The following is a 26,886-nucleotide window of genomic DNA, read 5'->3' as shown; positions in this document are numbered from 1 at the left end:
GTTTCAGATGCTGAGTGACTATTCCTTATTTTCATTATCCTCCTTCATATTTTTATAACATTTTGTGATCCAAAGGAGTGTCTCAAAAGCACCCTGTTTCTTTTGGATAAAGAAGGGAGCATATGGAAGTAAAAGGGAGTTGGAAATTGGAAAACTGGGTGTAACCTGCTGTACTCAATTTTTTAGGTGGTGGAGGTCGTCCTGGGCAACCAGGGCCTCCAGGCGAAAAAGGCAAACCCGGTCAAGATGGTATTCCTGGACCAGCTGGACAGAAGGGTGAACCAGGTGCTGTATTTTTTCATTTTTCCTGTCTTTCTAATTTTCTCCGTGTTGAATTTAACTTGCCTTTTTATTACCCACAGTGAAATTATAGCTTCTTTCTTACTAAGCTACTACACACTTTCCCCTTTTCCTAGTTACCATCTTCCTCTTCATCCTGAGAATATTAGCTCATGTATCTTGATCAAGTTGCCTTCTTCCTATGAAAAACTCCATATCTTTTCTTGTCTAATTTTTCATATCAAAAAGAAGTTACCTAGCTTTTGCAAATTTCTCTGTGGTTTACTACGCAATCTATATTTCATCTATATTTTTTTCTTGTAAGCATATAGATATATTTAACATTCAACACGAATAGAATATATGTTTAGATAGTTTTCTCATGTTAGAATTGTAGTTCTATGTTGGAAATAAATCTTCTGTATGTTTCATATAATATACATTGCTGCCCTTGATGAAAACCTCAATGATCTAAAAATAATTTGGCCTTGTTTCAGTTTTTATTATCCACTTGAGATTTTTATTTTGTTTTGTTTTGTACTCTGACAGGTCAACCAGGCTTTGGAAACCCAGGACCCCCTGGACTTCCAGGACTTTCTGGTAAACCTTAATAAAACATGCTATATCAATCTATAAGAAAATGAGAATATTTCCAAATACATCTATTTTTCCATCTCCACCATTTACTATCATAAAATGCATGTAAGAACCCAGAAAACTCAAAGCTAGTGTTAACGTTAAAACATTTATTATTTAGCAACTTAGTTTAAGGAGTTGTGTTAAATAAAAATGTATCCTTAAGGAAATTTACATGTAGATATCTCTTCATTAAATTCATAAATAAATGCTGAGGAAATGATAAAGAAAGAAGGCAAAATTGCAGCAAGATAAGAAAAGTCTGTAGAAATATATGTCAATAATAAAAATGTTTCTTGAAAGTTCAGTCTTAATATATGTTTTGCATATTTGCTCCCTCTTTTGTGCTTACTCTTACTGTAAGCACCAAATAGTAGGAGGACTGAATGTACATACAGATATGTATGTTTATGTTCTGAAATGCCATTGGCCATTTTATGGAGACTTTTCTCAAACCATACACATATCTCCTAGAAAGTCAGATAGATATCCTTCCCATGATACCAACATGGCAATTATTACTTTAATGTGCCACTGTCATATTGCTCTTAAAAGTGTCAGAGGTGGAGAAAAAATGTTGAGAACAATTTTGCTAGATGGTGATTATAAATATTGGGTAGAATGGTCTTCAGGGACACATAACAACCATTGAAGAGCCGTATCTTTCATTAGTCTCAAAATTAGACTCAAAATATTTGTTTTAGAAATTTCCTCCAGCCATCTTGAAACTATTTTTGAAGATACTTTATAGTTTTTTCCTCACAGCTATTGGTGATGTGATCATTGCTCTGTCTTAACACAAAAGATGCCTTTTAGGATGAAAGCTATTATTTCTATATTTGTATATATACTCTAATAAATACTTCTGCTAACAAATACATATATTTAATAGGAAGGATGGTTTTCTGGGTAGATTTGGGATTTGGTAGGAGATGGAAATGACTCTTATGAATTCCATTAATTGCCTTAATATGTGTGAATAGCTAACCTTATAGGCAAGCCTGTAACTCAGTATTATTTAATGTATCCTCTAATTATACTTTACTTTCATAGGCCAAAAGGGTGATGGAGGATTACCTGGAATTCCAGGAAATCCTGGCCTTCCAGGTCCAAAGGGCGAACCAGGCTTTCACGGTTTCCCTGGTGTGCAGGGTCCCCCAGGCCCTCCTGGTTCTCCGGGTCCAGCTCTGGAAGGACCTAAAGGCAACCCCGGGCCCCAGGGTCCTCCTGGGAGACCAGGTATGTCCATGAGTGGTAGGGGAATGGTCTATTTATTAGTCCATGTATTTCATTTTGCTGGCAGGTTATTCAGTCTTCAAGACTTTAGAATTTTTCCGGTGCATTGTAGGATGTTAAAAAAAAGACTAAAATTTGTAATATAATAACTTCTTACAAGTAAATAGCTTGGTTCATAACTAACTCCATCTATTTCCATGGTTCTAATAATTTGCTTTAGTAATGCATTTTATCATTTATATAGAGGAAGTAAAACAACTTGGAGGAATAAAGGAAATGGTGGTTTTATTAGTCTTGTTACTAAAAGGTAAAACTATACTGTTAACCTGTCAGCAAAATGCCATCTGCATTTTTAAATGTGAGCTTCTCAGCATGTCATCACAGAAATCATTTTAGTGATCACCCAATAGATGCTTGTGGTCCATACCAAAAGTATTGCTATGGTTCTGTCATATGATCAGCAAATCTCACCAGGCACAATTTAAAAAAATTATCTTCCGTAGGAACTAGGCAATCAAATTTATCTCCAACATCACAGCATGATCAAATTGAATAGTGATCTCTTCATACCAACCTCATGTCTATACCTCATTTGTCTTGTGTTCACTGCTCAGTTTTGCATCCAACGTTCACCTTTTCATTTTGTATCTGTGCTGTGTCATTTCATTTTACTAATTTTGGAAATGCTCGTTTTCATCCTTTATTAATGTCGCTGAGCCTAGTCACTGGTGATAGGTTATGAACAGATTTTGAGACTTGATATTCAAATTTTATATTTCTGGTCACTGAAAACTAGGAAGTAAATGTCCTTTTATTCTTTGAAAGTCTCTGACATTATATAAGTGCATTTCAAAATGAAAATTTTATTTATATTACAGTAAAATGTAAAGTGATTGGAGTTCATTTTAATAAGATGTTCAAAACACATAAATTAAATGGGATAACATACTGTGTTCAGAGGATCATTTTCAAAACCAAATTTTATCTGATCTGATATAATCTGATGGAAAGTATTATTTAAGGTTTTATGTTTGTATACTATTGAAGAAAACCAGTGAAAATCTCCTCAGCCATGTTAACTCTCTTGCATGTAATGTAAAGAACTGAAGCAAGTATCTTGCTTGGTTTTGCATGCAGTAATTAAAATAAACCAAACTATTATCTTTTTTATATTTTAATCTTCACTGTGGTTATTCATTTTTACTAGTAATGAATGAATAATGAGCTCACTGTTGAACATTACTTTGAAATTTGTCAGTATGAAGCCATTAGTCACAAAGATGCCTTACAAATTACATTTTTAAAGAAATAGTAACAAAAGTAGTTAGAAAAATGCATACCTGATGAGTGTTTGTGACTTCTCAATTTAATTATAAATTAAAACTGAGTTGTAAACCCCATTGCTCTTAGAATTGATTGTTCTTAGTCTGAGCTCATAGTAATGATTATGATAGCAATGACTTTTGGCCTTTGAAAATATGCCACAGTGTGCTGTTTTCATTTCAGTTTTGTCAGTAAGTGGTGATAATTTGGTTTATATACAGATGCATGGATATGAACTTTCAGAGTGTTCTTTTATTGAAATAAATTTTAACTTGAAAGTATTTAGTGTAATGCTTTTTAGTTTCTTGATATTTCTAACAGTTTTGATATTTTTCCTTTTTGTTAATGATGACATTGGGCCTTGGTGAACTTTGATCCCTATCCAGGTCCTACAGGTTAGCTCCTTAACTCCAAAGTAGTAACTGCATGAAGTTTGAAACTATATATATATATATATATATACCTGTACCTCATGTTTTCAAGTGTTTGAATGTATTTTAAGAGCATATGTGCCAATTCAATTCTTACATAGTGGCTTATCTCTTTAAGTTTTCAGGAACTTGTAGAACCCAGTGTTTCTGTCTATTGGAAAGACCCAAAATTACCTAACTAGGAAAACTAATTTAACATTTTAAAATTCATATATTTGTGTCATTTTCCATTGAAAATCTGTAGTACCCAAAACGGCCTTATATATTTTACCTTTCTTTGGAGTCTGTTTCTTATGTTTAATTTATATCTGTTAATGCAAACGAATTGAACTATCCTACAAAAGGACATTCTTTTTTTAAACAATAATATGTATTATCAGATCCTGAAACTATGTAATTCTTAACTCGCCATATCTTTTGCAGGTTTTCAAACTATCCCACCTTCACATTTTGGGTTGTTACAAAGTTCTCAATTCTACTGCTGTTAAAAATGGGCTAATAGGGCCAGGCACCATGGCTCATGCCTGTAATCCCAGCACTTTGGGAGGCCGTGGCGGGCGGATCACCTGAGATCAGGAGTTCAAGACCAGCCTGACCAATATAGTGAAACTCCATCTCTACTAAAAATATAAAAATTAGCCAGGCGTGTTGGCATGCACCTGTAGTCCCAGCTACTAGGGAGGCTGAGAAAGGAGAATGGCTTGAACCTTGGAGCTGGAGGTTGCAGTGAGCTGAGATCGCACCACTGCACTCCAGCCTGAGTGAGACTCCATCTAAAAGAAAAAAGGGACTAATAGGCACAGAGAAAAAAAAAATCAGTGCAGGCCGGGCACGGTGGCTCACGCCTGCAATCCCAGCACTTTGGGAAGCCGAGATGGGCAGATCACGGGGTCAGGAAATCGAGACCATCCTGGCTAACACGGTAAAACCCCGTCTCTACTAAAAGTACAAAAAAAAAATTAGCTGGGCGTGGTGGTGGGCACCTGTAGTCCCAGCTACTCGGGAGGCTGAGGCAGGAGAATGGCGTGAACCTGGGAGGCGGAGCTTGCATTGAGCCAAGATTGCGCCACTGCACACCAGCCTGGGTGACAGAGCGAGACTCTGTCTCAAAAAAAAAAAAAAAAAATCAATGCAACCAGCACAGATTACAAGGTTCTTAATCTTATTTTCATTATACATATGTAAACAGTACACACCAAAGAACAACTACCAAGAGCTACCCAATGGAAAATTGCTGATTCCTGGTGAAAGATGTTTGTTTACCTAATTAGCAGTAAAACGAGCCACAAATATTTGAATGTATTTATTGTTATTCAAAATAAATAGTCCTTTTCAAATGTGTAAGAAAGAATTAAAAGAGATAATAGTATACCCCATGATGTCTGGCTATTGAGAATGGCAGGACATTTTTTCATCTTATACAATTAAAATACATAATTTTTCAAGATTGTTTTTAGGAAACCATTTGTTTCTACCTGAATTGATTCTCTAGTTTCTTACTCCACTGCAAACTCATTATTTCATAGAACCATAGAATGTCAGATCTAGAAGGGACCTAAGTTTTACCTATGTCAAGGAGAAATTATCCACAAGTCAGATTTTATTCAGGACTATTGCAGTAGAGTAGAAACTATTGCAGTAGGAGAGAGACTGAGCTCAACTTCAAATACAACAAAGAAAAGTGATTATTTATAGCCAAGGAGCAAAGTGAGAGGGCCAGTAATAGAAAATTACTAAGAGGAGGCATCAAGGGTAGAGAGGAGTGAGTTCTTGTTAAACTGGCTCAACAGGATTTTTGCCAGAAACAGGCCAAGGATTTAGACATCAAAGGTGGGAGATGAGAAACTTGATCAGATATCAAGGGTGAAGGGACTGTCTCTAAACTGATTTAGCAGTATTATTGATGTAACTGGATTTGGAAGGCCAAAATGTAGGCCCAAGGATGAAGCCTAATTGAGAGGAGGGCTCAGAGGAACCTGTCTAAAGTTTGGTCAAGGAGTCTTTGTCACATAGGAAAAAATTGAAGCTTAAGAGGTTAAGAAACTTGCTCAAGGTAATACTGTTAGTTACTGGCATAACTGGAACTCTGACTTACGGCTCCTCAGTGATCAATTAGGTGTCTGTTCTACAGGGAGCAGACTGTTCACTGCATCCACTTTCTTGTTTTCTGTTACCTCAAAAGCTCCATCAGCATCTCCATCAACCAGATTGCTTCTTGTGTTCTTCTTAAATTATATCATCGAAAAGAGTAAGACAGTGCATTCTATTTAACTGTCACTAAGATAAAGCGAACACTAGGGGGATACTTTGAAGTAATGTTGAGTCCCACCTTATCTGACCTACATAGAATTTTGCTGTTTTGATTACTGCTAAACTCTACTGTTAGCTAGGAGATTTCTTTCTTCTGAATTACTATAATATATTCAAAAAAGAAAAAGAATAGTAGCCACATTCCTTTAAAAGAAATTTAACAATTTCTTATTTACCAAATGTGCTCTAAATTGCATAGTTGTTGGAAGTTGGTCTCTGTGATGTTTTCTGCTTTGCAGTAGTTGAAGACTACAACCTGAAGTAGAAACTGAATTTAAAACATACCAATCAAGTCATCAATATGCCTTTAGTAATTACTACTTATGGACAATATTTTAGATTTTTGTTTTGTTTCCTTTTTCAGTTTAACTTTGTTAAATAGTTGAAAAATAATGGCTTGTGAGCCTCATACAAAAAAAAAATTGACTTGGCATATAGCTCATTAAAATGTTACCTTTTAAAATAGAGTCTTAAAAGTTTTGCTATGATATGATCCAAAGTTTTCCATGCTAATTACTCAGGCTGAAATGTCATATTTCAATGAAACATTTTTCTGAGAGTTCTTGTTATTGGTCCCTCTGTATCAAACACACATATAAAATGTCTTTACTGAAACCCTGAATTGTCTTAGGTGGGAATTCTAATTTATTTATCTAATTTTGTGGCCAGACTCTGCTCTAAGTATTGTCTTAATTTGCTGTCTGTGATTTAGAAACAATTTAAACAAACAGAAGCCAATATTTAGCTTTCTGAACTTCAAAGCATCAAATGCTTTGAAAGTTTCATTAGGAGATGATGATAATGTTTTCTATTTATATGGCATGCCACAATTTACATCATATAATGTACTTTTATTGTAAGCATCTTAAGGACAGAGTTGAGTCTTGCTCATCTTTGTGTTTCCTGTAGCACCTTGCACATGGCAGACATTAGGCCAGTATTCTAAAACTTGAATCTGATCTTTAAAACATTCCTGTGAGGGAGGTTAGGGCAGATAACACTATTCCCATTATACGGGTAAAAAACCATGCTCAGAAAGATTGAATTGCCCAAAGTCATATAGTTATTAAGTAGCAGAGTCAAAAATAGATCCTAGGTCTTCTAATTCCTAGGATTCATTGCTCTAGCACGATTTATTCTCTCTGCTAACATTCAGTGCTTATAAATCATAGCAAGACTTGTAAGAAAAGAAAATTGTGTTTATAGTCAATTAACACTAACCAAGGGGTGCTCTATTTGTAGGCTTTTAATCTTTTTATTTAATGATCCTTCTTTTAATAGTGAATAGCCTGTCTTAATATGTGCATTGCATAATAATAGAATAAATATGATATTTTCTGTGATTTGGGGTGGGATATTGCATGCCAAAACATTTTCAAGTACCCTTTCACTGATAGTCTTCATATCTTGGAAAAGTTGAATCTTTACTTTTGTGTTCAATGGTGTACAAATATATATTGGCTTTTTCTCTTTAAGTAACTTATTGCAAGTACTATAATAATAATATAATAGTAATAATAGGCCAGGCATGGTGGCTCACGCCTGTAATCCCAGCACTTTGGGAGGCCGAGGTGGTTGGATCACCTGAGGTCAGGAATTCAAGATCAGCCTAGCCAATATGGTGAGACCCCAGTTCTACTAAAAATACGAAAATTAGCTGGGTGTGGTGATGGGTGCCTGTAATCCCAACTACTCGGGTGACTGAGCCAGGAGAATCCCTAGAACCCAGAAGGTGGAGGTTGCAGTGAGCTGAGATCATGCCATTGCACTCCAGCCTGGGTGACAGAGTGAGACTCCTTCCAAATAATAATGATAATAATAATTGAATAAATAGTAATAAGAAAGCCTCCTGATTAATTATGAAAAAAATCAGAATGTGGCTTCATGAAATGCTTTTCAAATACAAACAAAAGTACAGTTGGTAATGGCCATTGTATATTTGTGTTTTGATTTTTCTATTCTCTCACCCATGATCTTTATATTTATTGCCAATGAGGCCTTTAAAGTCAACTGTATCTTCTTGAAGCAGTCTGAGCATATCAAGAAATTGACACCTGGTGTTTTTATTAAAAGATAACACAAGCCAAGATAAACTTTAGCATTAATCCAAAATTACCCCTTTGCTAAAGGAATTTGAAGGCCGTTGGTGAAATGGTACTACCTAGCCAACGTTAATGTTTTGAGAAGCTAATTTTTGGAAAGCCACAGTAGCAGTGTTAACATGATATCTTCAGTAGAGTTTTCTGTTTTCTGGATTAACAAAGAACAACAGCTTATCCTTTAGAATAAGCTCTATTTGAAAAAGTTTGGCTCTCTATAATTCTGTATGGTTCTGTTTGCATACTGATTATGCTGTAAGTATAAGAAATGCTGGCAAAGAACGTTATTGTTTTAACTTGTACTATAATGTGAACCACTTCTAACTCATAATCTTATTTTGTACTGTGTGATGTCTGATACTGCTAACATCGATCTTTGGGCTTTGGTGAACTCTGATCTTCCCAGGTTTTCAAGGTTAGACTCTTCACTGGTCAATTCTTTTTTTTTTTTTTTTTTTTTAATGCTTTGTGTGTGTGATAAGAGAAATGCAATTTTTGCTATAATTCAGAAGTCATTGAAGAGTGCTGTTATCTTCAAGCTGGGGTTTTAACATTTTGATGAAGGTAATGTGACTTGATTATAATTAAGTTTCAAATGACGTTAGGGTCTTTGTGTTTGCAATTGTTTATAATAAGTAATCAATGCATAAAGACATGTTGAATTTTAAATGGAAATACACTTATTTTTACCTTCAAGACTGCATTAAAATATTTAGGCTAGCATATGATGACCCCTTTGTAATCTCTGAATATTGATTTTATTTTCTCAAAATTTTGTTTTCTCAGATTGCTCTGATCTATGTATTTATGGCTATTTTCAGTGATGGCAGAGATATACTATTGAATACAGTTAAAAATAAAACTTATATGTTCTTTATGTAATTAATAACTCATAATTTGAAGGACTCTAAACATCAGGTCTGAATTAACATGCAAATTTCCCATTTTTTTTTAATTTCAAAAAGAGCAGTGCCTTAGGTTATTTCAGATGATACAGTGTTCTAACCTTTAAAATAGAGTAGAGAGTCATAAAAGATTTCTTTTTTTCCCATCTTACTTTGTTATTGTTATTAGGTTGATTCACAGTTTATTTATTTTTCAGAATTTTCTGATTTGCTACTTAATTTCTAGTGCAAATCATACATTATGGATTAAATTAACAAGTTTACTTAGAACACTGAAGTTACGTTTTTTTTTTTTTCCAAATGTACAGTGTACTAAACCTTTTCGTTATGATTGAGAAGGGAATTTCTGTGTTGTCTGGTTGCCAGGCTGGGGTGACTATATGAGTTAAATTGTTTGACGATAAAACAGTTGTTGTACTATTGTAAATCTCCTTCCTCTTTCTCATGTGCCAGATAGAGTCATGTTATATTATAAAATTACATAGAAATACCTGAAAGATTAAAAAGATGCTCATATTTTAAGATATGTTTTTATCTTCAACTTTACTAATAAAATAATAATAATAATTTTAAAAAGCCCTTCCACAGTTTGTACCCGGCACTGTGCTAAGTAATTTTTACATGGTATCTCATTTAATCCTTGGAACAACCTGCTAAAGTAGGTGCTATTCTTAATTCCGTTTTATAGAAGAAAAAATTGAAGCCAAGGAGATTAATAATCTTACTGAAGTCAAACAGCTAATAATGAATGGAGCTGAATTTGTAACCCAGCATTCTAGCTCCAAAGTCTAGTGTTCTTAATCATGGTGTCATTCTGCTTTGTTAGTATTTTGCCATTGATTCTGAATCTTAAGAGTATTGGAAAGGAAACTAAAGTCTGATTTTTATTTTGGATTAAAAAGACAACCTTTTGTCCATATGTAAGAATGAACACTATTCTAAATTCATAACAAGTGCCTATTATAGTTCCTTAAAAAATAATCCCTACATATCTTCATTTTTTGTTGGAATCAATAAAATTGGAAATGACCAGAGGAGAGAAGGTGTAAATGCTAACTATTGGCTGTTCATTATTTAGGGTTTTGTAATTATTTTCTTAAGGCAGAATTACTTAGTCTCAGCCTCGCCACTAAACACTCTGCAAGCAAGTAGCACCTATTTGCCACCTGATGACAAAAGACTTGGCCAATGATAAGATCTCCCTGGTTGCTTAATGGACCTGTTATCTTTATTCAGAAAAACAAATTAAAAACATAGCATAAGTAAAAATGCTAAGCAAAATTCTGTTTTAAATTATTTTGTTTATTCACAAGATTCATACAGAATTCTTTATTTTTCTTGAAAAAATATTTAAAATGTAAAGAATATGAAAACATTTTAAAAACGAATTTTAAGGTACTTTATTGATTCAATAAATTTCTAACATTTAAAAAAGTTCCTATGTATCAAGCATATCACTAAAATGAAATTAGTTTGCTTAAATTACTATCTGCATTGCATAGTAATAAAAGCTGAATAAATGTTAACTACTTACAAATAAAGCAATTTGATTTTAATCACAATGAAACAAAATGGCTTGAATTTCTGATTGCCCTACAGTAGTGATGCTTAAAGTATGGTCCCTGAACTAGCAGCTTTAGCTTCCACAAAGTTCTTGTTAGAATGCAAATTATTGAGTCTCTCCTAAGTCTCTTTTTTCTAAATTATTTATTCTTAAGGCTGGTCAAGTGCAGTAACAAGAAGGGAGGAAAGAGTTGAACAAGGAGTTCAATCTGTAACTGAACGATCAATTGAGATAACTCACTACCTTCAGACCAGTCTCCTCCGTCTTACTGAATCCAAAACTCTTGGGGTGGGCCCAGGAATCTGTTTTAACAAACTGTCTATTTGATTCTGATGCATGCTCCAATTTGAGAAAGTGCCCTACAGTTTCTGTTTAATTTTACTTTAAGTCAAACTCTTTGTTAAGGATTACAGAACCACACATTGTTAAGTCATGAGTCTTTTTCTTTAGATGTTATTTTATTGAATTTAATATATTATAAAATGTAAACTAAAAGAGTCTGCAAGTCAATATTAATAACAAAAAGAATCCAGTCCAATTTATATTAGAAAGGGAATCAGCATAGGTCTATATATTTTAATGTTGTCTGGGTTTTATTCTGCAAACTAATAGGAAGATGACTGATATCTTAAAAGCCTGACTTTTATGCTACTCTTACGCTATACTGAAATGTGGTCACTTGCTGTGGATTATTAAGGTCTACCAGGTCCGGAAGGTCCCCCGGGTCTCCCTGGAAATGGAGGTATTAAAGGAGAGAAGGGAAACCCAGGCCAACCTGGGCTACCTGGCTTGCCTGGTTTGAAAGGAGATCAAGGACCACCAGGACTCCAGGTAGGAAATGGGAGTAGATATGTGATGAGAAAAGAATGTGGGTGTTTGTATTCAAAATGTGAATTCTAAGCTGCATCATTTTAATTAACACTCACTAGACAAGGTTCTATGCGTGGCTCACTGGTGAATTAAAAAGACAGTAGAAGGCAAGTTTCCTATAGTCTCCTAAAGGGACTTTGCTGTATTATAGTCAAAGAGTTCCTGAAAAGATACTTCACCTGGAATCTTTTTTATGCATATTTGGATTTGAGTAGCCTTCATTTTATGGTAAATAGAGGAATCTTTTAGGCTTTGAAATTAGATAAAGTTAGGGTCAAACGTCAGCTCCCCTGCACAATTCTGCTTTGTATCTCTGAGGAAAACAGACACTGGGTTTCCGTCTTCACCTATAAAAAGAGAATAATAGCACATCCACTCATGTGCTTTCTATGTTGGTTTGAGTGTCTCAGAGAAGAGAGTCACATTCCTCTTTATGGGTTCTCAAAACTGCCTCCATTCGGTCAAGATGATTGCTGGTGGATTTGGCAGTCAACAAAATCTGGACTGTCTTTTAATTCTGAAGACTGCTTTATGGCAGAAAAAAGTATTTAAAGTAGTGGTCCTTAAAGCTTTTCGAAGTCTAATCTTTTTCCCCATGCCATCACTATTCTTCCAGTTACCTAGACTTAAAAATTTACTTCTGTTTACTCATTCTCTACTCACTCCCTATAAATATGCATATTTCCAGAAACAATTAAGAATAAGTTTCACCTGCTATACCCCTTTACTACTAAATATTTTAATGCAGATTTCTTAAGATTAAAAATATTCTCATGTGTTATTATAAGATGACAATGAAAAGCTATGGGATTGTTTATATTTTATAAAATTCTTACCAAATGTCTTGGCTGCAACCTGTAATCCCAGCAACTTGAGAGGCTGGGGCAGGAGGGTTGCTTGAGGCCAGGAATTTGAGACAAGCCTGGACAACATAGCAAGACCCTGTCTCTAATTTTTTTTTAAATTATATAACCACAGTACACTTATTAACTTCAGAAAATTTAACATAGATATACATTAATTTCTGTCTTTCATATTCCAGTTGGGTCCAGTGACCTAATAGTGTTCTTAGCATTTCTCCTTTCAGTACAGGATCCAGGCCAAGTCATGTTTTGCATTTAATTGTCATATCTCTTTAGCCTTCTTTAATCTGGAACAGTTCCTAAGTCTATTTTCTTTTTTTCATGACCTCAACATTTAAAAACAATTGTACCCCCACCCCCATTTTAAAATAGAATATTCCTTTTTTGTCTGATGTTTATTCATAATTAGATACAGGTTATGCATCCCCAGCTGGAATACTACATGAGTGATGCTGTGTCCTTCTCAGGCTAACAGATAAGGAGGTCCATGATGTCTATCTGCCCCTCATTTGTGATTTTAGTTTTGATCATCCAGTCAAGTTGTTGCTCAGTTTCTCCACTGTATCATTATGTTTTTCCTTGCAACTAATAAAACTGTAGGAAGACATATTAAGATAGTGCAAATATACCACTCCTCATCAAAAATTTCCCTTAGATTTAACATCTATTAATGATTTTGCTTCAACCAATCTCTACTGGGATAGTGGCAAAATGATGTTGTTTCAACTCTAGCACTACCTCCACATTTACTAGTCAGTTCTACTGTAAGCAAGAGCCCTCCCTTCTCTCTGGTTTACTTATGCATTTCTTATCATTTTGGACTCATTTTTTCCCATGTTTTCCACTGATTTACAATTTCTAAACTGTCATTACTTATTTCGATGCTCTCATTGTTCCAGATTTGGAAGCCCCTTCAAGCTGGATTTCATGTTTTTCTGATACGTACTTCCTTCCAACTATTTTTTTAGCACTTTTAAATATTATTCCATGATAAGATGCTCCAGGCTTGTCCCTCTTTCATTCTTACTAATATAAGCTTTGTTGTCCTGCACTTGAAGTAGAGCAATAGCCTCCTGTGTGATCTTGCTATTCTATATTCTTCCTGTAGTTGGGTGGCTGAGGTGGGATGATTGCTTGAGCCTAGGAGTTTGAGGACAGCCTGGGCATCATGGTGAGATCTATCTCTATAGAAAAGAAAGAAAAAAGAAAGAATAAAATAATAGTTACCTTTCATTAAGTACACAGCATACATCAGTCTTCTAAGCACTTAGTATTGTTAGCAAAAGACAATGAACTCTGCAGGAGAAAAAGGAAGAGCTTTATTTTCTATAAAAAGTAATCTGTGGATTGGGAAGGCACAGCTTTCAGTACAAGTGAAAGTGTGATCTCTGAAGAACAAAGGGAGGATTTGGCTTAAGGGAAAGTTCTCACCCATGTTCTCAATCAGGTCCATTTATGCAAATGAAGGATACAGACTTCATCAGTTCTGATTGATTGAAATACTTGAGCCCTGATCAGGTGATTTCCAAGACCAAAGCCAGAAGTCTGCCAGATGTTTCTTTCAAATGGCCAATGGGCAGGGGGTGTTTTCAAGCCACAGTTTATCTTCTCAGTGACTTGACTCTATTGTAGAAAGGGACATCCTGTGACACTTTTACAACATCTTTACAAGAACACAAGATATGTGATATTTCCCTTACCCAGCCATGGCCAGTTGGTTGTGTTTTAACTTTGCGCACATCAGTTAGCCATGGGAAGTTCATTTTGTCTGTCAGCCAGGGGTATATTTTAACAATATGAACTGTCTCATTTAATTCTCACCACAACCCTATGAAGTAAATACTGTTATTTTCTCTATATTTGAGGTGAGAAGACTATGAATCAAAGAGGTTAAATAATCAACTCAATTCACACAAGCTAATATAAGGCAAAATTGAGATTACAGTCTTGGAAGTTTGACTCTGGAAACAGTGCTATATGCCACTATGCAATTCTTATGCCCTCACTCCCTTTCCTCCCCTCACTGCAATTTTTTTGTAACATTAATGATTTTATTTATTCAGGGTAATCCTGGTCGGCCGGGTCTCAATGGAATGAAAGGAGATCCTGGTCTCCCTGGTGTTCCAGGATTTCCAGGTATTTGAAGGGATTTTTGTGGTTTCCCTTTATATTAAACTCCTCTGGGACAAGATAGCCATTTTCTGATTTGACTGGGTAAAGGTTGTAGCCCTGTTGCTTTGCCATGAAACTGTATGTACCTTCTATGTAGGCATGAAAGGACCCAGTGGAATACCTGGATCAGCTGGTCCTGAAGGGGAACCGGGACTTACTGGTCCTCCAGGTAAGACTTGTTCCTGAAGATAGTTATACCTGATACTTAGATGCTTTAAAGAATTTGAAAGTTTTCATTCTATCTTTCAGCCAGACTGTTGGAGGCTAAGTCCCCAACAACTGAGGGAAAATAAACAAGGCTCTCCCTTTATTTACTAATCTCTATTTTATTAACATAATATTGATAGTAGACCTTTTAAAGTTAAGATAGATACAGGATCAACAAAAATACTTCCTTGACATTAGCTTCTATACTAACTTCCCCAAATTCAATTGAACAGATCACAAGAGCAAGTCACATATGAATTTTTAAAAATATTTTTGATATTAAAATAGTTCATTTTGCTAAGAGGCTTATAGAAGCTTCTTATAAATTGAGAAATAGGGAATCTGCTAAATTCCCCTAGTAGATCAAAGGGTCCCTTGACAAGCACAGCAAGCAAAAACTGCAAATGATGTTGGAGTCAGAATGGATGTGTAAGTAAAATTGTCTTCCCCTGACACCAGTGTTCACAGATTTATAATGGATGAGACTTTCTAGTAAGTGAGTAATATTCAAAGTTTGAAAATAGGGTTGATATGCCTACTTTTTACACTGACCCTAATAAATTATTTTTCAATTGAAAGTTATTTTTCAATTTTTAGTTTTCCTAAACAGATTTCTGTTAGATATGGCAGCAATTCAAAAACTGGTTTCTCTCACACCAATTCTTGTCCTGAACTTAGATCACTTTGGCTTCCATTTCTTGTAACCTTTCTCTTTCCCTTCAAATTTGTGTGTTTTGCCTCATAGGTCCTCCTGGATTACCTGGTCCTTCAGGACAGAGTATCATAATCAAAGGAGATGCTGGTCCTCCAGGAATCCCTGGACAACCTGGGTTAAAAGGTCTACCAGGACCCCAAGGACCTCAAGGTTTACCAGGTACCAATGCAGATCATCTTTATTATTATTATTACTATACTTTTAATTTCTGGGATACATGTGCAGAAAGTACAGGTTTGTTACATAGGTATACATGTGCCATGGTGGTTTGCTGCACCCATCAACCCGTCATCTACATTAGGTATTTCTCCTAATGCTATGCCTCACCTAAACCCCCATCCACTGACAGGCCCAGGTGTGTGATGGTCCCCTCCCTGTGTCCATGTGTTCTCATTGTTCAGCTCCCACTTAGGAGTGAGAACATGTGGTGTTTGGTTTTCTGTTCCTGTATTAGTTTGCTGAGAATGATGGTTTCCAGCTTCATCCATGTCCCTACAAAGGACATGAACTCATCCTTTTTTTATGGCTGCATAGTATTCCATGGTGTGTATGTGACACATTTTCTTTGTCCAGTCTTATCATTGATGGGCATTTGGACTGGTTCCAAGTCTTTGCTATTGTGAACAGTGCTTCAATAAGCATATGTGGGCATGTGTCTTTATATTAGAGTAATTTATAATCCTTTGGGTATATACCAAAATGAGATTGCTCAGTCAAATGGTATTTCTGGTTCTAGATCCTTGAGGAATCGCCACACTGTCTTCCACAATGGTTGAACTAATTTACACTCCCACCAATAGTGTAAAAGCATTCCTATCTCTCCACATCTTCTCCAGCATCTCTTGTTTCCTGACTTTTTAATGATCACCATTCTAAATGGCGTGAGATAGTATCTCATGGTGGATTTGATTTGCATTTCTCTAGTGACCAGTGATGATAAGCTTTTTTTGATATGTTTTTTGGCCTCATAAATGTCTTCTTTTGAGAAGTGTCTGTTCATATCCTTTGCCCACTTTTAGATGGGGTTGTGGTTGTTTTTTTCTGGTAAATTTGTTTAAGTTCCTTATAGATTCTGGATATTAGCCCTTTGTCAGAGGGATAGATTGCCAAAATTTTCTCCCATTCTGTAGGTTGCCTGTTCAATCTGATGATAGTTTCTTTTTCTTTTTTTTTTTTTTTGAGACGGAGTCTCGCTCTGTCGCCTGGGCTGGAGTGCAGTGGCCGGATCTCAGCTCACTGCAAGCTCCGCCTCCCGGGTTTACGCCATTCTCCTGCCTCAGCCTCCTGAGTAGCTGGGACTACAGGCACCAGCCACCTTGCCCGGCTAGCTTTTTGTATTTTTTAGTAGAGACGGGGTTTCACCGTGTTAGCCAGGATGGTCTCGAACTCCTGACCTCGTGATCCGCCCGTCTCGGCCTCCCAAAGTGCTGGGATTATAGGCTTGAGCCACCGCGCCCGGCAATCTGATGATAGTTTCTTTTGCAGTGCAGAAGCTCCTTAGTTTAATTAGATCACATTTGTCAATTTTGGCTTTTGTTGCCATTGCTTTTGGTGTTTTAGTCATGAAGTATTTGTCCATGCCTATGTCCTTAATGGTATTGTCTAGGATTTCTTCTAGGATTTTTATGGTTTTAGGTCTTATGTTTAAATCTTTAATTTATCTTGAGTTAATTTTTGTATAAGGTATAAGGAAGGAGTCCAGTTTCAGTTTTCTGTGTATGGCTAGCCAGTTTTCCCAACACCAGTTGAATATGAAATCCTTTACCCATTTCTTGTTTTTGTCAGGTTTGCCAAATATCAGATGGTTGTAGATGGGTGGCATTATTTCTGAAGCCTCTGTTCTGTTCCATTGGTCTATATATCTGTTTTGGTACCAGTACCATGCTGTTTTGGTTACTGTAGCCTTGTAGTATAGTTTGAAGTCAGGTAGTGTGATGCCTCCAGCTTAGTTCTTTTTGCTTAGGATTATCTTGGTTATACGGGCTCTTTTTTTTTTATTCTATATGAAATTTAAAGTAGTTTTTTCTAATTCTGTGAAGAAAGTCAATAGTAACTTGATGGAGATAGCATTGAATCTATAAATTACTTTGGGCAGTATGGCCGTTTTCATGATATTGATTCTTCCTATCCATGAGCATGGAATATTTTTCCATTTGTTTGTGTCCTCTCTTACTTCCCTGAGCAGTGGTTTGTAGTTCTCCCTGAAGAGTTCCTTCAAATCCCTTGTAAATTGTATTCCTAGGTATTTTATTCTCTTTGTAGCCATTGTGAATGGGAGTTCACTCATAATTTAGCTCTTTGTCTATTATTGGTGTATAGGAATGGTTGTGATTTTTGAACATAGATTTTCTATCCTGAGACTTTGCTGAAGTCACTTATCAGCTTAAGGAGATTTTGGGCTGAGACGATGAGGTTTTCTAAATATGGAATCATGTCATCTGCAAACAGAGACAATTTGACTTCCTCTCTTTCTATTTTATACCTTTATTTCTTTCTCTTGCCTGATTGCCCTGGCAAGAACTTCCAGTACTATGTTGAGTAGGAGTGAACTCAGGATTAAGAAACTCACTTAAAACTGCACAACTACATGAAAACTGAACCATGTGCTCCTGAATGACTACTGGGTAAATAACAAAATTAAGGCAGAAGTAATAAGTTCTTTGAAACCAATGAGAACAAGGACACAATGTACCAGAATCTCTGGGTCACAGCTAAAGCAGCGTTTAGAGGGAAATTTATACCACTAAATGCCCACAGGAGAAAGTGGGAAAGATCTAAAATTGATACCCTAACATCACAATTAAAAGAACTAGAGAAGCAAGAGCAAACACATTCAAAAGCTAGCAGAAGGCAAGAAATAACTAAGATCAGAGCAGAACTGAAGGAGATACAGACACAAAAAACCCTTCAAAAAAATCAGTGAATCCAGGAGCTGGTTTTTTGAAAAGATCAACAAAATTCATACACCGCTAGCAAGACTAATAAAGAATAAAAGAGACAAGAATCAAATAGACACAATAAAAAATGATATAGGGGATATCACCACCGATCCCACAGAAATACAAACTATCATCAGAGAGTACTATAAACACCTCTATGCAAATAAACTAGAAAACCTAGAAGAAATGGATAAATTCCTTGACACATACAGTCTCCCAAGACTAAACCAGGAAGAAGTTGAATCCCTGAATAGACCAATAACAGGCTCTGACATTAAGACAATAATTAATAGCCTACCAACCAAAAAAAAGTCCAGGACCAGACGGATTCACAGCTGAATTCTACCAGAGGTACAAACAGGAGTTGGTACCATTCCTTCTGAAACTATTCCAATCAATAGAAAAAGAATGAATCCTCCCTAACTCATTTTATGAGGCCAACATCATCCTGATACCAAAGCCTGGCAGAGACACAACAAAAAAAGAGAATTTTAGACCAATATCCCTGATGAACATTGATGCAAAAATCCTCAATAAAATACTGGCAAACCAAATCCAGTAGCACATCAAAATCTTATCAATCATGATCAAATGGGCTTCATCCCTGGGATGCAAGGCTGTTTCAACATATGCAAATCAATAAACGTAATCCAGCATATAAACAGAGCCAAAGACAAAAACCACATGATTATTTCAACAGATGCAGAAAAGGCCTTTGACAAAATTCAACAGCCCTTCCTGACAAAAACTTTCAATAAATTAGGTATTGATGAAACATATATCAAAATAATAAGAGCTATTTATGACAAACCCACAGCCAATATCATACTGAATGGGCAAAAACTGGAAGCATTCCCCTTGAAAACTGGCACAAGAAAGGGATGCCCTATCTCACCACTCCTATTCAACATAGTGTTGGAAGTTCTGGCCAGGGCAATCAGGCAGGAGGAAGAAATTAAGGGTATTCAATTAGGAAAAGATGAAGTCAAATTGTCCCTGTTTGCAGATGACATGATTGTATATTTAGAAAGCCCCATCGTCTCAGCCCAAAATCTCCTTAAGCTGATAAGCAACTTCAGCAAAGTCTCAGGATACAAAATCAATGTGCAAAGATCATAAGCATTCCTATACACCAATAATACACAAGCAGAGAGCCAAATCAAAAGTGAACTCCCATTCACAATTGCTTCAAAGAGAATAAAATACCTAGGAATCCAACTTACAAGGGATGTGAAGGACCTCTTCAAGGAGAACTACAAACCACTGCTCAATGAAATAACGGAGGACACAAACAAATGGAAGAACATTCCATGCTCATGGATAGGAAGAATCAATATCGTGAAAATGGCCATACTGCCCAAGGTAATTTATAGATTCAATGCCATCTACCTGACTTCAAACTATAATACAAAGCTACAGTAACCAAAGCAGCATGGTACTGGTACCAAAACAGAGATATAGACCAATGGAACAGAACAGAGCCCTCAGAAATAATACCACACATCTACAACTATCTGATCTTTGACAAACCTGACAAAAACAAGAAGTGGGGAAAAGATTCCCTATTTAATAAATGGTGCTGGGAAAACTGACTAGCCATAAGTAGAAAGCTGAAACTGGATCCCTTCCTTACACCTTATGCAAAAATTAATTCAAATGGATTAAAGACTTAAATGTTAGACCTAAAACCATAAAAACCCTAGAAGAAAACCTAGGTAGTACCATTCAGGACATAGGCATGGGCAAGGACTTCATGTCTAAAACATTAAAAGCAATGGCAACAAAAGCCAAAATTGACAAATGGGATTTAATTAAACTAAGGAGCTTCTGCACAGCAAAAGAAACTACCATCAGTGTGAAGAGGCAACCTACAGAATGGGAGAAAATTTTTGCAATCTACTCATCTGACGAAGGGCTAATATCCAGAACCTACAAAGAACTCAAACAAATTTACAAGAAAAAAACAAACAACCCCATCAAAAAGTGGGCAAAAGATATGAACAGATGCTTCTCAAAAGAAGACATTTATGTAGCCAACAGACACATGAAAAAATGCTCATCATCACTAGCCATCAGAGAAATGCAAATCAAACCACAATGAGATACCATCTCACACTAGTTAGAATGGCGATCATTAAAAGGTCAGGAAACAATAGGTGCTGAAGAGGATGTGGAGAAATAGGAACACTTTTACACTGTTGGTGGGACTGTAAGCTAGTTCAACCATTGTGGAAGACAGTGTGGTGATTCCTCAAGGATCTAGAACTAGAAATACCATTTGACCCAGCCATCCCATTACTGGGTATCTACCCACAGTATTATAAATCATGCTGCTATAAAGACACATGCACACATATGTTTATTGTGGCACTATTCACAATAGCAAAGACTTGGAACCAACCCGAATGTCCATCAATGACAGATTGGATTAAGAAAATGTGGCACATATACACCATGGAATATTATGCAGCCATAAAAAGGATGAGTTCATGTCCTTTATAGAGACATGGATGCAGCTGGAAACCATCAGTCTCAGCAAACTATCGCAAGAACAGAAAACCAAACACTGCATGTTCTCACTCCTAAGTGGGAAATGAACAATGAGAACACTTGGACACAGGAAGAGGAACATCACACACTGGGACCTGCTGTGGGGTGGGGGTGGGGAGAGCATTAGGAGATATACCTAATGTAAATGATGAGTTAATGGGTGCAGCACACCAACATGGCACATGTATACATATGTAGCAAACCTGCACGTTGTGCACATGTACCCTAGAACATAAAGTATAATAAAATAAAACACACACACACACAGAAATAAATAAAAATAAAAATAAAGAAAATCTGGACTGCTGGGCCATCCTGAAGTATCTTGAATTGAGGAGCTTAGGTGAAGAAGTCCTGGTATCAGTTGGGGGCCCTTCAGATGAGCTGCCACCTTGTGACTGTCCGTCAAGGACATCTTTTGGCCATCCCTGGTTAGAGTTGCCATGTGGGTCACAACTGGGAGACTTTCTTTGAATGTGCCCCCACAGATGCATGGCTGGGATGGCGTAGATTCTTTCTGTTTCTGGGAACGCTGGCACAGTATTAGGATTTATGAGGTTAAGATTAACGGCGACAACACTAGAAAATCTTTACCTGATAATATATTTTTTACTTTGTAAAATCTTTATTGCAATATAATTCACATTCCGAATAATGTATCCAGTGAAATTGTGCAATTCAGTGGTATTTAGTGTATTTACAGAGCTGTACAACCATCACCACCCTCTAGCTATTATCTCCGAATCCCCACTTTTCGCTAGCTGCTAGAAACCTCGGGTCTACTTTCTGTTTCTGTAGATTTGCCATTCTGAGTATTTCACATAAATAGAATCCTACAGTTTATAGTGCTTTATGACTGGCTTTTTTCACTGAGGATGACGTTTTTAAGGTTTGTTTATGTTGCAGCTTTTGTGGTACTTTCCTTTCTCTTTACTGATAAATAATATTCCACCCTGTGGATAGGCTACAGTTTGTGTGCCCACTCATCAGTTGATGGGCATTTGGGTTGTTTCCATTTTTTGTCTATTCCGAATAATGCTGCTATGAACATATATGAACAAGTTTTTGTGTGGTTTTATTCCTCTTGAGTAGAACTGCTAGGCCTGTTAATATGTTTTTAGTCTTCTGTATATATATGGAATATTGTCACCTAGTGTGAAATGGTTTTTAAATGCAATCAACAATCTAAAACCTCCAGTTATTTGTAGTTTCCTTTTTTTTTTTTTTTTTTTGACACAGGGTCTTACTGTGTCACCCAGGCTGAAGTCCAGCAGCATGATCTGGGCTCACTGCAGCCTCGACCTGGGCTTAAGCGATCCTCCCACCTCAGCTTCCTGAGTAACTGGGACTATAGGTGTGTGCCACTACGCCTGGCTAATTTCTGTATTTTTAGTACAGATGATGTTATGCCATTTGGCCAGGCTGATCTTGAATTCCTGACTTTAAGTGATCTGCCTGCCTCAGCCTCCCAAAGTTCTGGGATTACAGGCGTGAGGCATCATGGCCAGCCCAGGCACTCTGCTGACTTAAAAATATTTTTAAATAATTCACATTATTAAAATATTTAAACCTAGTTATTCTTTTCTTTGGCTGAGACCACTTAGAAAATTATTTTTTTTTATATATGAATGTGATGACTTTTGACACTGTATTTGGGTGTTTATAATTTATATGTATGAATTTTAAGTACCCTAGAATTGAGTGTAATAGTGATAATATTTTTAAAAGTGGAAATTTTTAAGATATAGTATGTTGCAAATTATTAATAAATGTTTCTATTTCAAAAAAAAAAATACACACTGCTTTAAATGTGTCCTAGAGATTCTGATATGTTGTATCTTTGTTCTCGTTGGTTTCAAAGAACATCTTTATTTCTGCCTTCATTTCGTTATGTACCCAGTAGTCATTCAGGAGGTTGTTGTTCAGTTTCCATGTAGTTGAGCAGTTTTGAGTGAGTTTCTTAACACTGAGTTCTAGTTTGATTGCACTGTGGTCTGAGAGACAGTTTGTTATAATTTCTGTTCTTGTACATTTGCTGAGGAGTGCTTAACTTCCAACTATGTGGTCAATTTTGGAGTAAGTGTGATGTGGTGCTGAGAAGAATGTATATTCTGTTGATTTGGGGTGGAGAGTTCTGTAGATGTCTATTAGGTCCACTTGGTGCAGAGTTGAGTTCAATTCCTGGATATCCTTGTTAATTTTCTGTCTCCTTGAGCTGTCTAATGTTGACTGTGGCATGTTAAAGCCTCCCACTATTATTGCATGGGAGTCTAAGTCTCTTTGTAAGTCTCTAATGACTTGCTTTATGAATCTGGGTGCTCCTGTATTGGGTACATGTATATTTAGGATAGTTAGCTCTTCTTGTTGAATTGATCGCCTTTACCATTATGTAATGGCCTTCTTTGTCTCTTTTAATCTTTGTTGGCTTCAAGTCTGTTTTATCAGAGACTAGGATTGCAACCCCTCACTTTTTTTGTTTTCCATTTGCTTGGTAGATCTTCCTCTATCCCTTTATTTTGAGCCTATGTGTGTCTCTGCACATGAGATGGGTCTCCTGAATGCAGTACACTGATGGGTCTTGACTCTTTATCCAGTTTGCCAGTCTGTGTCTTTTAATTGGAACATTTAGCCCATTTACATATAAAGTTAATATCATTATGTGTGAACTTGATCCTGTCATTATGATGTCAGCTGGTGATTTTGCTCATTAGTTGATGCAGTTTCTTCCTAGCATCGATGGTCCTTACATTTTGGCATGTTTTTGCAATGGCTGGTACCGGTTGTTCCTTTCCATGTTTAGTGCTTCCTTCAGGAGCTCTTGTAAGGCAGGCCTGGTGGTGACAAAATCTCTCAGCATTTGCTTGTCTGTAAAGGATTTTATTTCTCCTTCACTTATGAAACTTAGTTTGGTTGGGTATGAAATTCTGGGTTTAAAATTCTTTTCTTTAAGAATGTTGAATAGTGGCCCCCACTCTCTTCTGGCTTGTAGAGTTTCTGCTGAGAGATCTGCTGTTAGTCTGATGGGCTTCCCTTTGTAGGTAACCCAACCTTTCTCTCTGACTGCCCTTAACCTCTTTTCCTTCATTTCAACTTTGGTGCATCTGACAATTATGTGTCTCGGAGTTGCTCTTCTGGAGGTGTATCTGTGTGGCATTCTCTGTATTTCCTGAATTTGAGTGTTGGCCTGCCTTGCTAGGTTGGGGAAGTTCTCCTGGATAATATCCTGCAGAGTGTTTTCCAACTTGGTTCCATTCTCCCCGTCACTTTTAGGCACACCAATCAGACGTAGATTTGGTCTTTTCACATAGTCCCATATTTCTTGGAGGCTTTGTTCATTTCTTTTTACTCTTTTTTCTCTAAACTTCTCTTCTTGCTTCATTTCATTCATTTGATCCTCAGTGACTGATACCCTTTCTTCCAGTTGATCGAATCAGTTAATGAAGCTTGTGCATTTGTCACATAGTTCTCATGTCATGGTTTTCATCTCTAGCAGGTCGTTTAAGGACTTCTCTACATTGGTTATTCTAGTTAGCCATTCGTCAAATGTTTTTTCAATGTTTTTAGCTTCTTTGCGCTGGGTTCGTAATTCCTCCTTTAGCTTGGAGAAATTTGATTCTGAAGCCTTCTTCTCTCAACTCGTCAATGTCATTCTCCATCCAGCTTTGTTCCATTACTGGCAAGGAGCTGCACTCCTTTGGAGGGGGAGAGGTACTCTGATTTTTAGAATTTTCAGCTTTTCTGCAATGCTTTTTCCCCCATCTTTGTGTTTTTATCTACCTTTGGTCTTTGATGATGGTCATGTACAAATGGGGTTTTGGTGTGGATGTCCTCTCTGTTTGTTAGTTTTCCTTCCAACAGTCAGGACCCTCAGCTGCCAGTCTGTTGGAGTTTGCTCGAGGTCCACTCCAGACCCTGTTTGCCTGGGTATCAGCAGCGGAGGCTGTAGAAGAGTGAATATTGCTGAATAGCAAATGTTGCTGTCTGATCATTCCTCTGGAAGCTTCATCTCAGAGGTGTGCCCGGCTGTGTGAGGTGTGAGTTATCAGTCTGCGCCTAGTGGAGGGTGTCTCCCAGTTAGGCTACTTGGGGGTCAGGGACACACTTGAGCAGGCAGTCTGTCCGTTCTCAGATCTCAACCTCCGCTGGGAGAACCACTACTGTCTTCAATGCTGTCAGACAGGGACATTTACATCTACAGAAGTTTCTGCTGCCTTTTGTTTGGCTATGCTCTGTCCCCAGAGGTGGAGTCTGCAGAGGCAGGCCTCCTTGAGCTACAGTGGGATCCACCCAGTTCGAGCTTCCTGGCCGCTTTGTTTACCTACTTAAGCATCAGCAATGGTGGGCGCCCCTCCCCCAGCCTCATTGCCACCTTGCAGTTAGATCTCAGACTGCTGTGCTAGCAATGAGGGAGGCCCTGTGGGTGTGGGACCCTCCGAGCCAGGCGCTGGATGTAATCTGGTGTGCTGTTTGCTAAGACCCTTGGTAAGGCACAGTATTAGGGTGGGAGTGACCCGATTTTCCAGGTGCTGTGTGTCACGGTTTCCCATGGCTAGGAAAGGGAATTCCCTTCCACCTTGTGCTTACCGGGTGAGGCAATGCCTCACCCTGCTTCGGCTCTTGCTCGTTGGGCTGCACTCACTGTCTTGCACCCACTGTCCGACACACCCCAATGAGATGAACCCAGTACCTCAGTTAGAAATGCAGAAATCACCCATCTTCTGTGTCGCTCACACTGGGAGCTGTAGGCAGCAGCTGTTCCTATTTGGCCATCTTGTGCAGTTCAAGGAGCTGGTTTTTTTAAAAGATCTGCAAAATGGATAGACCACTAGCAAGACTAATAAAGAAGAAAAGAGAGAAGAATCAAATAGACACAATAAAAAGTGATGAAGGGGATATCACCACTGATCCCACAGAAATACAAACTACCATCAGAGAATACTATAAACACCTCTATGCAAATAAACTAAAAAATCTAAAAGAAATGGATAAATTCCTGGACACATACACACTCCCAAGACTAAACCAGGAAGAAGTCAAATCCCTGAATAGGCCAATAACAAGTTCTGAAATTGAGGCAGTAATTAATACCCTCCACCCAAAAAAAGTCCAGGACCAGATGGATTCACAGGCGAATTCTGCCAGAGGTACAGAGTGGAGCTGGTACCATTCCTTCTGAAACTATTCCAAATGATACAAAAAGGGGGACTCCTCCCTAACTCATTTTATGAGGCCAGCATCATCCTGATACCAAAACCTGGCAGAGAGACACACAAAAAAGAAAATTTCAGTCCAATGTCCCTGATGAACATTGATGCGAAAATCCTCAAGGAAATACTGGCAAACCAAATCCAGCAGCACATCAAAAAGCTTGTCCGCCACAATTAAGTTGGCTTCATTGCTGGGATGCAAAGCTGGTTCAACATACACAAATTAATAAATGTAACCCATCACATGAACAGAACCAATGACAAAAAAACACGATTATCTCAATAGATGCAGAAAAGGCCTTCGACAAAATTCAACAGCCCTTCATGCTAAAAACTCTCAATAAACTAGGTATTGATGGGACGTATCTCAAAATAATAAGAGCTATTTATGACAAACCCACAGCCAATATCATACTGAATGGGCAAAAGCTGGAAGCATTCCGTTTGAAAATGGCACAAGACAAGGATGCCCTCTCTCATCACTCCTGTGCAGATCATTCTTTTTTTTTTTTTTTTTTTTATTATACTTTAAGTTCTAGGGTACATGTGCATAATGTGCAGGTTTGTTACATATGTATAC

General features: G+C 37.1%; 1 protein-coding gene across 2 annotated transcripts in view; it reads left to right on the top strand.

The window, feature by feature from the left end:
* COL4A5 (collagen type IV alpha 5 chain) overlaps nucleotides 1-26,886 on the top strand; it is a 274,761-nt gene that overhangs the window by 234,833 nt on the left and 13,042 nt on the right. The window contains exons 39-47 of one of the 2 annotated variants that reach the window (XM_023203108.2): nucleotides 187-285; nucleotides 829-879; nucleotides 1,969-2,154; nucleotides 3,861-3,869; nucleotides 8,721-8,729; nucleotides 11,481-11,614; nucleotides 14,580-14,652; nucleotides 14,786-14,857; nucleotides 15,641-15,769. In XM_023203108.2, coding sequence (XP_023058876.1) covers nucleotides 187-285; nucleotides 829-879; nucleotides 1,969-2,154; nucleotides 3,861-3,869; nucleotides 8,721-8,729; nucleotides 11,481-11,614; nucleotides 14,580-14,652; nucleotides 14,786-14,857; nucleotides 15,641-15,769 — 762 coding nt within the window. The remainder of the gene's footprint in view (nucleotides 1-186; nucleotides 286-828; nucleotides 880-1,968; nucleotides 2,155-3,860; nucleotides 3,870-8,720; nucleotides 8,730-11,480; nucleotides 11,615-14,579; nucleotides 14,653-14,785; nucleotides 14,858-15,640; nucleotides 15,770-26,886) is intronic. The other variant, XM_023203109.2, reaches the window with a different exon arrangement.

This window comes from Piliocolobus tephrosceles, chromosome 12 (genome assembly GCF_002776525.5).
Source record: "Piliocolobus tephrosceles isolate RC106 chromosome 12, ASM277652v3, whole genome shotgun sequence".
Lineage (NCBI taxonomy): Eukaryota > Metazoa > Chordata > Mammalia > Primates > Cercopithecidae > Piliocolobus > Piliocolobus tephrosceles.
Note: the sequence above shows the minus strand (reverse complement) of the source record. Positions and strands in the feature narration are given on the sequence as shown.